General features: G+C 42.5%; 1 protein-coding gene across 2 annotated transcripts in view; it reads left to right on the plus strand.

The window, feature by feature from the left end:
• The window catches only part of zfp64 (zinc finger protein 64 homolog (mouse)), a 109,556-nt gene that overhangs the window by 64,980 nt on the left and 24,722 nt on the right, over window positions 1–19,854 (plus strand). For both annotated transcript variants that reach the window (XM_068048160.1, XM_068048161.1), the window contains one exon: window positions 11,020–11,190. In XM_068048160.1, the coding sequence (XP_067904261.1) occupies window positions 11,020–11,190 (171 nt within the window). The remainder of the gene's footprint in view (window positions 1–11,019; window positions 11,191–19,854) is intronic.

The raw sequence follows: 19,854 nt of genomic DNA on the forward strand, positions 1-19,854 counted from the left end.
CTGCATTAGTCAATTAGTGGCCAGAGGGTGCGTCCACTGTCTAATTAAGAACGGTAGGTGGACTCTCGAAGCTGGAGGGCCAGTAGGAGGTCCTCCAGCACTGAAGGAGCTGCAGCTTGCTGTTGCAGGGAAGGGAGTGAGAAGACACCCTCTCAGCACTTTTTAAAATATTTGAAATTAAAACTGGCCGTAGCTGCTGGGCCACCATTTTGGAGAGGAAAACCCTCCACAGGCCGGCCTGTGGTCGCAGTTGTGACCAGGTGGGTGTGGGGGCCTCAAAGTGATCCTGGAGCGCTTCCCCCGCCCCCCCCCCCCCAAAGTCTGTCACGGGGAGGGCAGTATCTGCTGTGCTGCTGACGTTCTGGGGGGCCCGCGTCTGATCGGTGGCTTTAATTAGCTTTTTAGTTGACTTAACACACTACCCACAGCTTGCAGGTGGGTAGTCGTTCCTCGCCTGATCCTGCCTATAGGAAAATTGGGATTTGGGACCGTGGTGGGGAACTGTCATGTCAGCTGGCATCGGGAAATTCCGCGCCTGCCTGCCTCCATTCCCGTCCCCATATCGAGCCCAAAATACTGTCCATGTCACAGTAATGGTTACTAGATCAAACCCACATATCTCTATTTGTGTCATTAATTCTTCTATTTTGTTACGAATGCTTCAATGTTCTACCATGCCATACAGAGTAAGGATCCCAAGTCTGATTGTAGGTTGATGCTGAGTTAGCTGGTCTCAAGGCTGTTGGCAGTTTGGGTGCTATATTTAACCTCATCTCCCTGGGACTAGGCAGGAAGAAAGGTCAGTTGTGGTTCCAACTCAATAATTACCCAGTGACTCCTGGGAAGTGCAGGTGTGTGGTCATCGGGTGAGAACCAGAATCAAATTGGGCTCAATGATAGCCACCACAGACAAGTAGCTTGCTGTTCTCTTTTGGTATAATTAAGTACTCATCTATTCTCACACTTGAAGAATGGCCACTTGAGTGAGTTATCTGCGAAACTGTGGCTTTGACACACTTATTGACTTCAAGGAGAGGAGAAGGATAGGGGAAATAGCCATGACTGCTGTGATATCACCACATGAGTATAACATAAAGTGACTAAACATTGGCAGTGTCTTGCATTCCTTGTTCAGTGAGCTATCTTGGAATGCTTTATGGGGCAGGAAGTAAATGAGTGGACACCAAGCAGTTGGAAGAAGCTAGAAAAGGTGTGGCTCACTGAAAGCATGCTCAAGGAGAAGAGTCTTAAAAATGCTTTTGGGGCCATGGATTGAGTTGGCATGTAGAACAGAAGCCAAAGCGGAGGGCATAGTGCCAAAGGAGTGACTGGATAGTTGAGCGGGCAATGATGTTCAATAAAACAGTTCTTTCCATGATCTTACCAAATGAGGTGACTGTGCTTTTGGTCTCAGGTTTCAGTCCTTGTTTGATGCTGGCTGAATTATTTACTAGTTGCAGTGCATGTCTAATCCTGGAATTGATCTTTTGTTCCGGATCACTGACCATAAAAACCAACAGTTTCTTCTTTTTGGCTGGAAAATTTATTGCTTGTTTCTGGTTTTAATGTTTACAAAAACAGTTCACATTAATCACAAGTTAACTTTGTCTCCGACAATCTCTTTGGGAAATAGATTTTGGTATCGAGATGTTGGTTTCCATTAAGCTGACTGAATATACACTTGACACTTGGGACCCTTGGGCCGCATGTCATGCATACAAGGAAAACAGGATGGTCAAGGTTGATTAGTTTGAGAAGATCTGTAATGCAGTTCTGAACATTCTCAGGTATCCAGGAAATACTTCTTGAATCTTAAATCTGTGGTGTCAGATACTCAATTTAGAGCATGTAACCAAGTTTCCATTAAATACAAATACAGATGATTTGTTATTATTATACTTTTTTTTTCAAGAACAAAACAAAATTATAACTTGACCATCTTCCAGATGATCACAGGGGTTCAGAAAACTTTTCCTACTCTTGACATTAGTACATGCAGAGATCATTCAACAGAAAATAGCGTAGTAAATTTCCTTCATGGGTGACTTCATCCTTCATAAATAAGTTGATCATTCACATAGCATAATCCTTCATTTGATTAAGCTTCTCCTCCTTTTGTCGTAACTTTATCCCAAAAATGGGGGGATATTTTGAAACCTATTTTCGAGTCTATCATTTCTACTCCATCCTTTATGATCATACATTCTAATTGTGTTCCTTTTCTAAAATTATATTACTTCTGATGGTTTTGTGACGATATTTTATTAAATGAAAAGAGGAGCTATGCACATTTTTACATGCTGTATCCAATTTTGTCCATAATTCTTACATTTATATCAAAATGTAATGCTGTGATAATGAAATAAATGCAATGTAAAAGAGTGACGGTTTTACAGGTTAAAACATGGTACACCATTTCAGTGAAATACTTCCGTTCTATCAACTGAGTAGACACCTGATTTATTTTCACAGTTGACCTCCATATCTCTCGGCCAGAGAGGGGACAAATCAACCAGGGTTCCTGATTCTGGCTACTGTCCAGCAAGTCTGCTACAAGTGTATTACTGTTAATGCTATTGGAGGACAGGATCAGGTCAACTTTGAGGTTTGGTGTGGTGGTTTAGACTTTGAGACTCATAGCCTAGGCCTACATATAAAAAATGGCCTTCTAGGTGAGGGCTGCTGGCAACTATAGATCAATGATCCATTGTGAGCTATCACTTTCAGGAGCGAGGGGGGAGGGGAAGGTGGTGAAGTGACCACTCAAATAGGAAAGTTAGTGGCAAAACTTTAAATGTGTGTGGAACCAAATGGGGGTCCCGAGCCCGCGCTTGCTGGCAGCAGACCAGCCTAGCTATTTTCGCAGAGGTGGCCTCCTAACCGGCCGCCCTGTAATCGACATCCAATTAAGGACAGCGAGAGGGCTCCTGATGCTGCCTGTCCAGTCAGAGAGCCAGTAGTTTTGAAGCCTCGGCAACCCCCCCTGGAGAGGTGGGTGCTGCTGAGGCAGGTCAGGGACGCCTCAACATGGAAGTGGGTTTGGAGGAGCAGGCTTAAAATAAAGGCCACTTGAATCAGAGGGGAAACCCCTGTGGTTGGCTCATTGGGTCTGTGGGGGCTGCGTTTCCTGACTACGGCCCCGTCTTTTGGGGCATGGAGCCTCTGGCTCCGATGCTCTCCAAACCCCCCCCCCCCCCCCCCCCCGCCCCAGATTGCCACTGGGAGGCCACTAAATGCTGGCAGGCCCTTTAAATCGCCCCTAATTGGGGGCCTTAAGTATGCAAATTGGCTGCCTGCCTCTGTTCAGTGGGCAGAGAGGATTCTTCTCTCTGCCGCTGCTGGGAAACATCACGGTAGAGGGAATGCGTCAGGGAGCCGACCCGACGTGGCACCCCCTATTTTCCCACTGCCCGTCTCAAAGCTTGCCAGGAAAATTCTGCCTGGTGTGTTTAAGGGTTTACTGTATTTTGAGGATTTAGATCATTTGCACAAATGATTGGACAGCTGTGAGATCGAAATCAAAGTCCTCTTTTAACACATTTTCAGTCTTCTACAAGTGCAATTTCTGTCTACAGTGACTTGATTTGTCCTGAAGCATACGTAAGAGGATGGCTTCTGCTTTCAATTCTCCTGAAGGCTTGGTGGGTAAAGGCATTATCCAGTATGCTACTCAGCCATTTTAACCAAAAATGTCTATGCTAAGTTTTCTGATCTTAAGTGATCCCAGGGCAGCACTTATTATACTACAAGCATAGACAAGAGAGGGGAAAAATCAGTTAAGTTTCCATCTGTTGATTGTTGTCCAGTGATCATTTCTGGAAAGTGTGTTTTGTGTGTATACGTGTATACGCAAGTGAGAATAGGGTTGTGATTAGGGATGATCACCCATCAAGATTGAATAGCTTGTTGATGTTTGCTGTCTAGGCTACTGCATGAAGAATGACCATTTGGGTAAGGTTATCAACCAAAATCTGTCGAACCATACCTAAGCAATTCCATTGTCTTCGGGAAGGGAGAGAGGGTTGCAAGAAAAGCAGGGAGAAGTGGAGGGTGGGGTGGAAACATCACCTGACGACCAGCTCTTGATGCATGTCACAAGATCAATTTTTAGATAATCTTATCCAGGTCTATTATATGAATAATTAATTGCACAATGGTATGTGTTTGATGTAAGAAATTAATGTTTTGTTTGGGAAAAATGTACAGAGTCCTTGATAAACCTGCCATTTATTCCTTGAATTGTAAATAACTGCTTTTTGCTATCATTCAGTTTGATTTAATTTGGGAGGGACTGTGTAAATGGAGTAAGGTATTGATATTCTCCATCTGATAGCTTTGTGTTTAATAATGCACTGCGTTCTATTATCACGCTAATCAACGAAAATAGATCTGAGGTTTGGAAACAGACCCATTGTACAAAACATTATTCTAATCAGAGTTCAGTTACATTCTGATAAGATTGCTTTTGTTTTGCAGAATATACAGTTGATCTTAGAACTGATCTTAACAGAGATATAATGAGTTTTGACAGAAGCATCTAGGGGCTGCTTCAACTGGTAGCAATAAGACATGGAGTCTGGACAAAGCCACTTGCTCAAATTACACTGTAGGATGTGTTTTATTTGTTTGGGTACTGCTGTAAAGAAAGAATCAGTCATAATCTATGGTGCGCATTATGTATAGCGAACATGTAATTTTTATCATTTGTAAATGGGGTTTTAATCTACAGTCTTGTTGGGAAGGAGGGGGACGAAGGAGCTGTGGGTTTGAGCATTCAGTCCAGTTTGTGACACCTGGAATGTTCCATATTCAGGTGACAATTGTTTTTGGTAAATGATCACAAGTTTCAATTTTATAAACTATCCTTGCATAAACAGAGTGTAATATTCAGTGCAGATCAACACATGGTGCTGCACATTGGTAGCCAAAATAAATTTCATAATGTACTATGGATGGTTTAAAAATAGCTAACGATGGATCTCAGCAGAGATCAGTTTGATTTAATTTGGGAGGGACTAATGCATCTAATGCATTGAAAGTGCCAAAGGATTTGGGGACACAAATGTTGGGTGCTAGCTGTCCAAAATGTGCTCTCGTTTTTCATCCCTGAAATGGACACAGAGGCCTCTTTAAAAGTTTTGGTCGCTGGAGACCAAAGACCTAAAGGGTGTGTGGCCCTATTGCAAGGAAAGGATCATACAAGAGAAAAATGCACATTTATATATGTGGGATTCCCATCATCTTAAATTGGCACTGAATATCTGCAGTGGTGCTCAAGTGCTGTAGTCATATGGGATGGACACCCAATTTAAACAAACTGTGTCCTTAACAGGTCTTGTGCAATGTTGGTGCACAGACTGTCCGTACTCTAGGCATTTTCTGGCTGCTTTGCAGTACAGTAAGGTATGTGGGCTTCAGGATTCCATTCAATAATATGGGGCCCCAGCTCAGTGAGCTTTGAATGCCTACTATTGCATTATCACCACCATTATGTCAATTGAATGTTGATCGGCAATAAACAAAGTGAATATAATGTTTCATTATATTGCAAGGTCTGTACAGTGACCTGGTCAGATTTCACTTTGAGTACTGTTTTCAGTTTTGGTCACGAAGGTAGAAAGGAAACATTCAAGTCATTAAGCTGATACTGAGGGAAGCCACGTGGCTAATTACTGGCATCAAGGGATTGAGTTAGTGGAAAGACTGGAGTAACTAAGCCTTATTTAGTCTTGGAAGGAGGCACCTGAGAGGGGATCTTATAGAAGCGAGTGTAGATAAGAATCAAAAATTCTATTTACTGTATGGAACAACAGTTATGAAAGGAAAGCTTAGGATGGATATTGGCCAAAAGCTTCACAAAAAGTGTGATCAGTCCTTTTGAATGGTCTTCGGGGTAGGATATTGAAGGCCAAAGCCGGGGACTCATTTAGGAGACAGTCAATGGAAGAAAAAAAACATGTGTTGATGGTAGTGCCTTTTATGACTCCAAGACATCTCAAAGTGGTTTACAACCAATTAAGTACTTTTTTAAAATGTAGTCACTGTGTAATGTAGGAAAATGTGGCAGCCAATTTAGCATAGCAAGCTTCCACAATGAGCAATGAGATAAATGACCAGATAATAGAAAGTGACTTTGGTGTCTTTGACAGTTCTTGTCTTTGATAATTGTTACTCAATGATTTCACCCCTCACTATCTCTGTAACCTCTCCAGCTATGTGCATTACCCCTTCTCAAACACTGCATTTCCATTATTTCACCCCCATCATTGCCACTTAGAGAGGTTTAAGGAGGAATTTCTAACACTCTCCTCCTTTTAAGAACTTGCAAAAAGCGCACATCTTTCAAGAAACTTATTTATTCCTCCTACTCTGTCCTTTGACTAGAAATACATTTTTTTCATGGGGCACAGTGGGATGTTTTTCTCCATTTATGACATTATATAAAAGCACGTTTCTGTTGTTTATCCAGTGAGTAGGTGACTCAGACCTGTAAGAACCCAGCTTATTTTCTTGGTTTGTGCTGACTTAGTCAATCTCAGCCAGGATATTACAATTAGCATCTGTCACCTTGTGGAGGGAAAAGCTAGCCAAGGTTCTAGCCACTTATCACTATCTAGTAGTCCTGCTGGAACAGGTTGTGGTAGATGTTAAATTAGGCTTATTTATGATGTCCTTATGGTACAATATATAGACACTCGTGAATCAATAATGGATGCATGAGTGAGTTGGATGAGTATAGCCAGTGTCCATGAAACTGTATCCGAGCAAGCACTCAAGCAAGGAGAGGAGGCAGGGAGGGGAAAAGAATTGATGAGGAAACTAGAAAGAAAATATGTTTCAACTTCACTTCAACAACTGTTTTCCTTTAGTCAATATGCTGCAGGAAATCTTGCTCTCAACAAACATTCCCTTAGCAACCAGATTACCAACAATAAAGAGATATCTTAAAATTGAAGCAGTCCCATAAAGTCAAATTGAGAGCCAAATTGGCTGCACATTTTCCTTGTATTTACAGCCATGACAACTGATACAAAAGGAATATTTTTTGCTGCTTTGAGGTTGCCATGCCTCATTAATTTTTTTTTTTTGTTCGTGGGATTTGGGCACCACTGGCTAGGGCAGCATTTATTACCCCTCCCTAATTGCCCTTGAGAGGGTGGTGGTGAGCTGCCTTCTTGAACTTAAAGCCTGGCTACCCGACTGCATGTGTCTGGTTCGGCTCAGGTCGGGTTGGACTGGACACTGCATCCGGAAAGTTACAGGATCAGGCTTACCCATGATTTCCCATAACTCCGGCTGCAGGAATATCCTGCTGCTGGAACAGATGAAGGAGATTTGTGTTGGGTTGGGTCAGGCGCGAAAAAAATTAAAGGGCTCGGGTGAGGTTTGGGTTGGATGTGGTCGGGTCGGGCCCAGGTCGGGTTTTAATTTTATACTCGAGCCAGGCTTTATTTGAACTGCTACAGTTCTTGCAGTGTAGGTAATTATGAATCAGGTCATTTTAATGTACAGTCTGTTTCAGTCGCCTTTTGAATGTTTTTGGGCTGAATTTTATTCTCCTGCTACTGGGAGTAGCGGCAGACGACGAAAACGGCGGCCTAGCGTGCGGCGGCTCATCTACATACGCAGGGTGATTTCCCCCCCAATCACATGGCAGGCGTGGGCCTGGTGACACCTGTAACGGAGTCAGTTGCCTCTGCACAGGCGTGGCACCATTTTCAAAGGGGTGCCAGAACTGCATAGTAACCCCCACCTCCCCTGCCCCAATACACTGTAAATTGATTTCTGGCCCATACCACCTACCACGCACCCCTGCCACTACAAAGAAAATAAATGGCTGCCCTGTTTTTCCCCCACCTCCACCCCCCACCCCAAAAAACACTTACATTTAATATCTGACCTTTCCACCCCCAACTGCACAAACTGCAGAAGTCACCTGTCCAGCCCACTCCACCCCCCCACACTAGAAATGCAGAGTTGACCCCTTCTCCCCACCCCACCACAATTTCACTAAAAATCCTAAGTTCCCCCCTTCCCCACCTCGGTGGCGCCAGCTTTTCCTGGATGGGAAGGTGAAGGTGCGTGATTGCCGGCTGTTGCAAGGAAGATTGTGGACAGCCGGCAAGATTGCAGTGAAAGGTATGTAAATGTATGCCTATTCTTTTATTTAAATATTTAAAGTTGGGTCCCGTCGCCGGGAAGATTGGGCCCAGCAATCACGGCGTCTGGCTCCGTGGTGGGCCACTGCCAGTGCAATCTTCTGGCCCCTCCCACCACGGAGTACGACATCAGGAGCTCAACCAAATCCAGCCCTTTGATTCTAATTTATAAAGTGTAAGCTGCTAGAGCACGGCCTTTGAAAGGAAATGCTGCATTGCAGGAGGTGCTGTGCTTTAGATCAGATATTAAATCAAGGTCTCATTTAGCCGCTGAGGTGAACGTAAGAGATCCTATATCACGATTTGAAGAAGAGCAGGGAGCTTTTATTATTCAGTCACAGGTTGGGGGCATCACTGGCAAGGCCAGCATTTATTGCCCATCCTAATTACCCTTGAGAAGGTGGTGTTGTGCCAGCTTCTTGAATTGCTGCAGTCGGTGTAGTATAGGTACTCCTGTTCGATAGGGAGTTCCAAGATTTTGATCCAATGATGATGAAGGAAGGGTGATCTATTTTCAAGTCAGGATGGCACATAACTTGGAGATGATGTTTCCATGTGTCTGCTGCCCTTGTATAGGTGGTAGAAGTAGCCAGTTTGAGTGGTGTTGTCAAAGAATCCTTGGTGCGTTGCTGCAGTGCATCTTGTAGATGGTATATACTGCAGCCATGATGTGCAGTAATGGAGGGAGTGAACGTTTAAGGTAGTCGATGGAGTGTCACTCAATTGGGCCGCTTTGTCCTGGATGGTGTCAAGCTTCTTGAGTATTGTTGGAGCTGCACTTGTCCACGCAGGTGGAGAGTATTCCATCACACTTGTCTTCTAGATGGTGGAAAGGCTTTGGGGAGTCGGGAGGTAAGTCAGTTGCAGAAGACCCAGCCTCTGACTTGCTCTTGTGTTCATAGTATTGATGTGGCTGGCCCAGTCAAGTTTCTGGTGAATGGTGATCCCCAGGGATGTTGATGGTGGGGCATTCAACTTTGGTAATGCCATTGAATGTCAATGGGAGGTGAGAGAAAAAGTGAACAATTTTTTCAGGTGTACTGGTCAACATCTCTCCCTCAAATCGCATCACAAGAATAAATTAGTCATTCATTTGCTATTTGTGTATTCTTGCGGTGCATAAATTGGCTGTTGTATTTGCCAATATAATGGCCCAGATTTTGCTGTACTAATAATGGTGAGGCCGTTAGCACTTGCGGTTATTACTGGGTAAAACTGAGAGCAATTTCTATGTCCGCACATGTGTAGTTAAATGTGAAAATCTGAAAGTTGCTGTCATTGATATCCTGTTCCTCCACAGGTTGTGCTGCTGCAGTCTTTGCTGATGGGATTTGCAGAGAAATAACTGTCATGACATGAACTTGGGTTAATTACCTGTTCTCACTTTTAAAAGGGCTGAAAAAGTTAGGGCTTTAGTCAGGAGTAACTGACCTTTTTAAATGGCATAATAATTGATTACTGCTGAACAACCTCTGTAGCCCTGAAAATCTAATTTGATAAGTGTGGAGTCTCATTCCCTCAGAAAAAATGTTGCAGACTTTCAAAAAGAAAATTAAAGTATTTGTTTAATAGTTTTTCTATTTTGCTCTTTTATTTCTTTCCTTTAATTCCAATCTTTATTTTGCTTCCTGTACCATGATTTAAATGTAATTTATATTTCCAGTTTCTTAACTTCCTGCTTTGTTGTTTACTTATGTCAGTGAGGATTCTTCAATCTGATTGATTGAACTGTTTCTGTGCTGCTTGACTTGCTCACAGATCCCCTGGAGAGGGTACAAATTCAAACTGACACCAGAAGAGTAGAACTTTTGGCTGATAAGCCTGCTAAAAGTCAGTGGGCAACTGCACATGAGGTGAACAGCAAAAACTGTTCCTTCGCCTCTGTTAACAAAATCCAAGGCGTTAACAGTGACTGCATTTCAGAAGTAATCCATTGGTTGTAAAATACTCTGCGGGATTCTAAGGCCATGTAAATAAATACATTTGTAATTTACTTTAGATTATGCACAAAATATGATGAGAAAATTCATCTGTGTTCTGTTAGACATGATCTAGTAAAAATGCACCAGGGCTTAAGTCTGTATTGCAGGAAGCTACTGAAAGATGTAAGCTGTTTTCCTGGCCCTCACATTCCTGCTCTTGCTTTGCTGTCACCACCACCTGCTCCTGCTTACTTGTGCTCTGTGCATCACCCAATAAACCTTCCTCAAACAATCTAAATCAGCACCCCCCCCCCCCCCCCCACTCCCCAGCCCACTGAATGGATACATCACTGATGTTGCTCGGTGTGGGAGGAGATTTTATGCAAGGTGCTAAGAGATGCTGACTTCCAGGATACTGTTAGAACCTACAGCTGGTTAGTGGGGTTCTTGGAGTTGAATGCAAGACATTCCTTCAAAGAGAGCATGCATAGCTAAAAATGCATGGTAGTGTACTGGAATGTTTGTATGTGAATGGAGTGAGTAAGGAAGGTGAGGTAGACTGCTGGGTCCATTCAGCAATGAGATGCACACTTGTGATTTTCCACACAAAATATCTGATTTGTGTTGGGTTGTCAAATGTACTTGCAAATGGGAATAAAGGTCTGTTCAATAATGAGAAAAGGGAAAAATCAGCCTGCACTGCCGTTGGGTGCCTCCTACTGATCTCTTGCAGGTCTAGGAGCAGGTATGTACAAGACGGCTTATAACAAAAGGAACAGAAAATCCAGAAAAGGAGGATTCATATTTTGTGCTGATATCTTGAACGTTGGCATTCATTCAATGTGTAAAATAAAAGTTATTTTTAAGCAAACATTTTATAGAAATACAGAAGTTATTTGTACAACAAATTAATCTTGCTATTGCTTCTATTTGTACAGTTTCTAACCGGTTGTCAGAATTTGGTTTTGAACAAGGATATCAGACATATCTACCCAGTACCAGCAGTGCATGTCAAGTTTCCAATCTATCCCTGGGACCCAACAGACCAACTCCAAAAAAATCAAAATCAAGTTCGACATCACAAAAGAAGCTAACCTGCTGCTATCCAGGTATGTATCGGGCTCTTTAAATAATTAATCATCTTCAAGAGCTTTAGCAGTACTCTTGTAGAATTCTAGTCCTGGATTGTTCTATATGCAGATAATTATGGAAGTTAACTGAAAACACGGCTTTATTGCTGGCAGTGTGGCTAAAACCTTCACCCTCTGTGGAATTAAGAAGTCTCCACATGCCACAGTGCCACTTTACAGCTTGTTCAGCATAGACACCCAACACAAGAGTTGAGAAATAGAAGCTATACAGTGATAACTGATGGAAAGTAATTCTTCCCAAATATACTTAATCTGAATACATTTGCAAGATGAGTAAGTTGCAGGTGGAATGTGTCTTTTTAATTTAATTTTTGTAACTACAGTTGTATATTTTTGATTTTTTGTTTAAATTATTGATTTTTATTTAAAGGTTGATGTGCAAACATAAGACATGACAATATAATAAGCATGCATAGTATAAAATATCACTGATCTTGCCCAGCTTTACAGATTAATGCAGGAGTCATTCAGGCCCCCAAACTTGTGATTTTTGTGCTTGTTAGAACGGATTGTCTCTCTGCTTGAGGCATCATAAGAAAATAAGAAATAGGAGCTGGAGTAGACCATTTAGCCCTTCAAGCCTGCTCCGCCATTCAATAAAATCTAGGCTGATCTTCTACCTCAACTCCTCCTTCCCGTATTATCCCCATATCCCTTAATTCCCTTCGTACTCAAAAGTCTGTCGAACTCTGTCTTGAATATATTTATTGCAGGTATTTAAAAAATTATTGAGAAAGGACAAGGCAATAGTGCAGAGTGTGACAGGAAGAAACAGAGTGTACAAAGACAAGAATGCAGCAACAAGTAAGATAAGAGTAGGGAACAATGGTAAAAAGACAGAATTAACAATTCTTTATCTGAAAGCACGCAGCATTCATAGCAAGATGGATCAACTGATAGCACAAATAGAAATAAATAGGTATCATATGATAGCGTTACAGGGATGTGGTTGCAAGGTGACCAAGGCTGGGAACTAAATATTCAAAGGTATTTGACATTTTGGAAGGATAGGAAGAAAGGCAAAGAAGGCGGAGTAGCTCTGTTAGTAAAGGATGAGATCAGTACAGTAGTGAGAAATGATCTTGGCTCGGAAAATCAAGATGTAGAATCAGTTTGGGTGGAGATGAGAAATGGCAAAGGAAAGAAGTCACCGGTGGGCGTAGATTATAGGCCCCCTGACAGTAGTTACACTGTAGGGCAGGGTATAAATCAAGAAATAATGGGGGCTTGGAGGAAAGGTACTGCAATAATCGTGAGATTTTTCATTATATTGATTGGACAAATCAAGTTGGTAAAGGTAGCCTGGAGCATACGTTCATAGCATGTATTCGGGACAGTTTCTTAGAACAACACGTTCTGCAACCAACCGGGAGCAGGCTATTTTAAACCTGGTAATATGTAATGAGACAGGATTAATAAAGGACTTCATAGTAAAGGATCCTCTCGGCAACAGTGATCATAACATGATAGAATTTCACATTCAGGTTGTGGGTGAGAAATTTGGGTCTGAAGCTAGTGTCTTAAACTTGTAATAAAGGTAATTACAAAGATATGAAGACAGAGTTGGCTAAAGTGAACTGGGAAATAAGGTAAAAGGTAAGACAGTAGAGAAGCAGTGGCAGACAGTTAAGGAGATATTTCATAACTCAACAAAAATATCTTACATTGAGAAAGAAAGACACCATGAGAAGGATGCACCATCCGTGGCTAACTAAGAAAGTTAAGGATGGTATCGAATTGAAAGAAAAGGTGTACAATGCTGCAAAGGTTAGTGGTAGGCTAGAAGGTTGGGGAAAATTTTAGAAAAGATCAGAGGATGTTTAAAAAATAGAGGGCAAAATTAGAGTATGAGAGTAAAGTAGCAAGAAATATCAAAACGGACAGTAAAAACTTCTGCAAATATATAAAAAGGAAGAGAGTAGCTAAAGTAAGCGTTGATCCCTTGGCGGATGAAACTGGGGAACTAATAATGGCAAACATGGAAATGACAGTGACTTTGAACAAATATTTTGTATCTGTCTTCACAGTAGAAGACACAAAAAGCATCCCAAGAGTAATAGAAAATCAGGAGGCAAAAGGAAGGGAGAAACCTAAAACAATCACTATCACTAGAGAAAAAGTACTAGGAAAACTAATGGAACTAAAGGTTAACAAGTCCCTGGACACGATGGCCTGCATCCTAGGGTCTTAAAAGAAGTGGCTGCATTGGTTGTAATCTTCCAAAATTCCCTATATTATGGGAGGGTCCCATTGAATTGGAAAACTGCAAATGCAACACCTCTATTCAAGTAAGGAAGGAGACAGAAAGAAGGAAACTATAGGCCAGTTAGCTTAACATCTGTCATTGGGAAAATACGGGAATCCATTATTCAGGAAGTAGTCGCAGAACCTTTAGAAAATCATAATATAATCTGTCAGAATCAGGATGGTTTTATGAAAGGGAAATTGTGTTTGACAAATTTATTAGAATTCTTTGAGGATGTAACAAGGAGGTGGATAAAGGGGAACCAGCAAATGTATATTTGGATTTCCAAAAGGCATTTGATAAGATGCCACATAAAAGATCACTACAACACAAGAGCTCATGGTGTTGGGGGTAATATATTAGCATAAATAGAGGTTTGGCTAATTAACAGGAAATGAAGTGCCACAGAGATAAGGGCTGAGGCTTCAACTATTTATGATCTATATTAATGACTGGGATGAAGGGACTGAATGTATAGCCAAATTTGTGGACAATACAAAGATTGGTAAGAAAGCAAGTTGTGAGGAAGACAAAATGGAGGAAATTTTGTGCTCTTCCCTGCGTCTGGTTTGGTGGCAGGGACAGCGTATAATCAGGCAGGATGGTGGTGTGGGGGACCTGTGACTGGCCTTCCTGCCCGCCACCAATCGAAGTACTTAAGTTGGCAATTAATGCCCAGTTCAGGGCCTCATCCTGCCATCGCCAGAATTAGGCCAGCGGTGGGCAACCCTGTTGCCGCACGGGGAGCACGCCAAGCAAACCTATGCAGGTTGCTTGCGGCTCTGGGGGAAGGGGGTGCCTCGTTAAGACACTTAGTGCCTGAATGAGGGACCTGGCATCGGGAAGGGGGGCCTGTTGAGAGCCACCCCCCCCTTCCCTTGCTGCCGACCCCTCTACACCGCCCCCCACCTCCGTGACCCCCACCCCGTGGAACCCCTCCCACACTGACATACCTGTAGCCTAGTTCCAGGACCTCACGTGAGTGCTCTACCAGCAGCTGCCACTACCTCCACGGTGGCATTGCTCAGTTAAAGAGCTTCCGGCCTCTGATTGGCTGTCAGCTCTCAGCAAGCGGGACTTCTGTCACTGGGGTCCTTGATCCCAGGGAAGGCCAGCTGCTGTCCACTTAAGTGTCTAATTGGCACTTGATTTGGTAAGCTTTACCAAGTGGAGGCAATATGGGGCTCCCGCCAGCACTTTTGCCGGTGGTCGAGTCCTCTGTCGCCAAGCCTAAATCCTGGCAGTGTCTGCAAAGGGATATAGATAGCTTGTGATTGGGCAAAAATTTGGCAGATGGAGTACAATGTGGGAAAATGTGTGGGTGTGCACTTTGATGGGAAGAATAGACGAGCAGACTATTATTTACACGGAGAGAGAATGCAGAATGCTGTGATACAGAGGGATCTGGGTGTCTTTGTACATGAATTACAAAAGGTTAGCCTGCAGGTATGGCAAGTAATTAGGGAGCCCCATGTTGCCTCCACTGGGGAAAGCCTACCAAATCAAGTGCCAATTAGACACTTAAGTGGACAGTAGCTGGCCCTCCCTGGGATCAAGGACCCAAGTAATTAGGAAGGTAAATGGAATATTGGCATTTATTGCAAGGGGGATGGAGTATAAAAGTAGGGAAGTCTTACTACAACTGTATGGGAAATTGGTGAGATTGCACCTCGAGTATTGTGTATAGTTTTGGTCTCCTTACTTAGGGAGGGATATACTCGCATTGGAAGCAGTTCAGAGAAAGTTCCCTTGGCTGATTCCTGGGATGAAGGGGTTGTCTTATGAGGAAAGGTTGAGCAGGTTGGGCATATACTCATTGGAGTTTAGAAGAATGAGAGGTGATCTTATTGAAACATATAAGATTCTGAGGGGGCTTGACAGGATAGATGGTGAGAGGATGTTTCCTCTTGTGGGGGAATCAAGAGGACACTGTTTCAAAATGAAGGATCTCCCTTTTAAGACTGAGATGAGGAAGAATTTCTTCCCTGAGATGGTTATTAATCTTGGGAATTCTCTTCCCCCGAGAGCAATGGAGTCTGAGTCATTTAATAGATTCAGGGCTGAGGTAGACAGCTTTTTGACCTACAAGGGAGTTGAGGGTTATGGGGCGCAGGCAGGAAAGTGGAGTTAAGGCTACAATCAGATCAGCCATAATCTTATTGAATGGCGGAGCAGGCTTGAGGGGCCAAATGGCCTACTCCTGCTTCTATTTCTTATGTCACAAGAGTTTTGTTTTTTTATTTGAAAGCTTAGAATTCTGTGTTTTTTAAAAAAAAAAGGCTGAAAAAGGATTTTCTGTGAACATTGAATGCTGAAACTTGGTGTTTGAACTGAGTGCACAGACTGCAAGACACCTGTTTCAAACAACAGCAAGGGAAATGACAGGTCACGTGACTGGATTGTTAGCGTTTCTGTTTCATTTTTGCATTGTGGAGACCAGTAAGCTGGACAGGCAAGAGCAGAACAAACTGGCTGGGACTTGTTTTGTGTAGACCAGAAAAAAAAACCTCTCCCTGAAAAAGAAGCTATCCCTCTCTTGTAAAAAGAAATTCTACATTTGAGGTGGTGGCTGTGGTCTGCTTGGAGAGAGAAAAAAGACCTCTAGAGAGTAAAAGACCCAGGGAAAGAGGAGTTGCTGCTCTCTGTGGAGAAAGGCTCCTTTGCTGAGAGGAAGCCCTGAATCTTAAAAGGTAGCAGTTTTCTACTGTCTCTAGTCTCTGAAAAATCTCTGCCTCGGGAGTGATTCCTATTGCCTCTTGAGCTTTCAGGATCTCCCAAAACATAAGAAAGCTTCTATTGCTAGACTGCTATTTCAAAACCCAGCTACACCCTTTGCTGAAAGATCTGTGTGACGCCTGCTGCAGACGAAGTGCTGTGAACGCCTTCCCATCACAAACTGTTCATCAACCTCACCTGGAGAGACTTCGAGTGGCATCTGACTATTCGACTCTGGGACACCTCACCGACCTGGAAATATCCTACCAGAATGTGACAACCTAATTATTTTATTATTCCGAAGAAACAGTTGTAAACCAAAACATCCTTTTAAAAACCGGTTAACTTTTTCTTTCAATGCATGTGTGTGTACATGAGGGTTAGGGAGAATAAGAAGTTTGAAAAGAATCCTTTCACATATAGAGTTACCTCATTATTGTTTGATTTAATTTATTAATAAATAGTTAATTTTGTTGTTGTTTAAAGAAACCTGGTTTGGTGTGCCTTATTCTGGGGGACAGACAGTTTTTAATTTGGCTATTTTCCGGTAGGTGGGAAACTTTACTAATATGCTATCACCTGTGGAGTAGTGGGACTGAATTAACAGTGCATTACTCGTGCCTTGGTCATAACATTATGCTGATCTTGCCAACTTGCCCAACCTGTCTATATCCCTCTGCAGTCTCTTTGCGCGACCTCGCTGCTTACTTTCCCAACTAACTTTGTCTCACCAGATAGGAGGGAACAGAGTTGAACCTTTATCCCATTTCTGTCCCGATTGAGGCAGTGAGGTTACAGTATATGCTTTGAGGCCTTTGACCCTCTGCAAGATTCAAAAACCTCTTCACAGCACACTGTGTCTTTCCAGCTTGTTCAACTCATACCCAGCATGATGGTTAAGAAATTGAAGATATCCAGAAGTAGCTGATGGAAAATATCATCCCCAGTCAGATGCCTGTCCAACTCTCCTTTTACATTCATTGTTGAGATTAGATCATGCGCCACATTGTACTAAATATGTTTATTGTTAAACATAATTCTTCATACAGCAGTTGTATTATTCTGACATCAGTAATAACTGTACCACTTAGTCAAAATTATTTTATCTTTATTGGATTAAAAAAATCTTGTCCTGAAATCTTGAACTGTAAGATGATGGTTAGAAAATTGGTTTCAATCTATTTCTATCAGAATTTCACCCTATATAATGCACCCAATGAAATTTCGATACGGAGAAAGGAGACAGCTCTTACACACATTCCCTACCTACAGCACGGGGCAAAATGGGAAGAATTTGAAGTGTAATTCCAGTACTTGACCACCAGTGTCTTCAGTGAAAGTCTTGTCAACTGAGAGCTGAGTGAGTTCTGCTGAGGGCCTTTCTATGGCCTCAAGAATACATCATAGTGAGATGACCATAAACTAGAAGTGTGTTTGCCCCAGGAGGAGCAGAAGAAAATTACTTTTTGATGAGCCTTTCCTGGCCTTTCTTCTGCCTTTGGAGTGGCATGGCACCAGTCTGAATTTCCCTCCCTATGAATTGGGCTTGGTGCTATTGATGTGCTCATACAAGTGCTGATCACATGTCCTAAGTATACAAATGACCCTATCCCATAATTTGGGACAGAGTCTGGGTAGATGTTGAGTTTATTCCACTACACTTCACTAGTGAGGTGGCCCTATCAGAATTTCTTGCTTATAAACTCTGTAGTTTTTTCCTTTGGTGCTTTTGTTTATCTGTAGAAGAAGTATGGATATTATTACATCTAAGCAAAGACCCAATTAATTAATTCGTATTTTTGTTCATTACCCATTTGACAAATAACAGTTGCCATAGAGGTAGTTAAGGACGCCATTTCATTTTTCTGCTAAAGTTCACAAACTGTTTGCTTATGTTGACATCAGAAGCCCCTAGTTTGAATTAAAACCATCTTTCTCTGTCCAATGCTGAAACTTCATTCAGACCTAGTCATGCTCGGAACATAGAGGAAGCAGGAACATCCCAAAAATCACTCAATTCTACTACTGAGCAATGTGCCTTTTCCCTCCCTTTAGTCCTGACTTCTCGGATCATCTTTAGTCCTAAAGTCTCTGGATCTTCTGTGGAAGTTTGCTGAATGGACAACAAGAACAACTTGTATTTATAGAGTGCATTTAATGTTAATTACATTACAAGCAAAGAGTCTTGCTAGAAATACTTCCTACCTCCATAGTTTAATTTTTTAGGTCCTTTAATAGTTGGTGAACTGTTCAATTTTTGTGTGCATCACATCACTATGGATCCCTTTGCCTGCCTTGGTGTTCAATTTCCAATAATTTACATTACACTAATCTTTTTATGCAGATTCCCTTTAAGATACAGCCTTCCTTTAAGGATAGCAGGCTGGCTGTACCACGTGATCTGCAAACAACGCTGCCAGGGTCCCCCTCTGTGCGCAGAGGCCGCAGCTTGCATCGCAGTCTTTCAGATAGGGTGGATACACGGAGTTTGCGTGTTGCCCACCTTGACCTGAACGGACATGGGCAGATAATGAATCGCAACCTCCACGCCCCAAAAAAGTGGGCTAACCAATTTCTCGCCCCTATGTTTTCAAGCTCTCAGTGTAAAAATGCAATTTAAAACAGCTCTTGCTGTAACACAATAGTGTCAGCTCCATAATGTACATTACAGAACTCTCACCGTAACTATAGTGCTCTCACTGGAATAGACTGTATTTTACAGAGCTCTCTAACATAGTACATGTGAAAGGTTCTTACTGTAACAGATTCCAAGACCTTTCACTAGCATAATCTCCAGCATTAAATATGCTTATGATACAAATTCCCAGTGTTACAAACCTTTTATTAAATGGTCATATTGAATTTCCTTTTAAGAGCTCATAGAGGGATTGTATTTGGCAGTCACCAAATGTATTTTTGCACAATGAGGTTTGATTGTATGTACCATATTATCACAATCTTTGACAAATGTACAATATGTGGGCACTACTGAACTCTGGCTGTAATCAGACTTGAGCCTTGTATCGGTAATTTATCACAGGAGGTCACTGAACGGTGAGAGTTTGAAAACACTAGGAGCGATAAATTGGTTAGCCCAGTTTTTTGGGGCGTGGGGGTTGCGATTCATTATCTGCCCATGTCCGTTCAGGTCAAGGTGGGCAACACGCACACTTCGTGTACCCACCTTATCTGAAAGATTGCGACGTGAGCTGCGGCGGCCTCTGTGCACAGAGGGGGGCCCTGACAGTATTGTTTGCAGATCACGTGGTACAGCCAGCCTGTTATCCTTAAAGGAAGGCTGTATCTTAAAGGGAAGCTGCATTAAAAGATTAGTGTAATGTAAATTATTGCAAAGTGAACACTGAGGCAGGCAAAGGGATCCATAGTGATGCGATGCTGGAGGCATTAGTGCTGTAGGTGGGCAGGAGGAAAGACGCAATGGCCCTGCGGGAGAGCAGAAGACCCTCAAGAATCACCCTCAGAAGGAAGTGGGAACAGATGACATGCAAGGTCAACTCCCGGAGTCTGAACATGAAGATCTGGCAGCAGTGCCACAAAAAGGCTCATGATTTCATGCGGGTGGTCAAGGACAGTGAATGCATCTTCCAATGACATCTTCGACCCACCACACCAACAGTTTCTCATGCTGCACAATGGCACCA

This window comes from Heterodontus francisci, chromosome 16, assembly GCF_036365525.1.
Source record: "Heterodontus francisci isolate sHetFra1 chromosome 16, sHetFra1.hap1, whole genome shotgun sequence".
NCBI lineage: Eukaryota > Metazoa > Chordata > Chondrichthyes > Heterodontiformes > Heterodontidae > Heterodontus > Heterodontus francisci.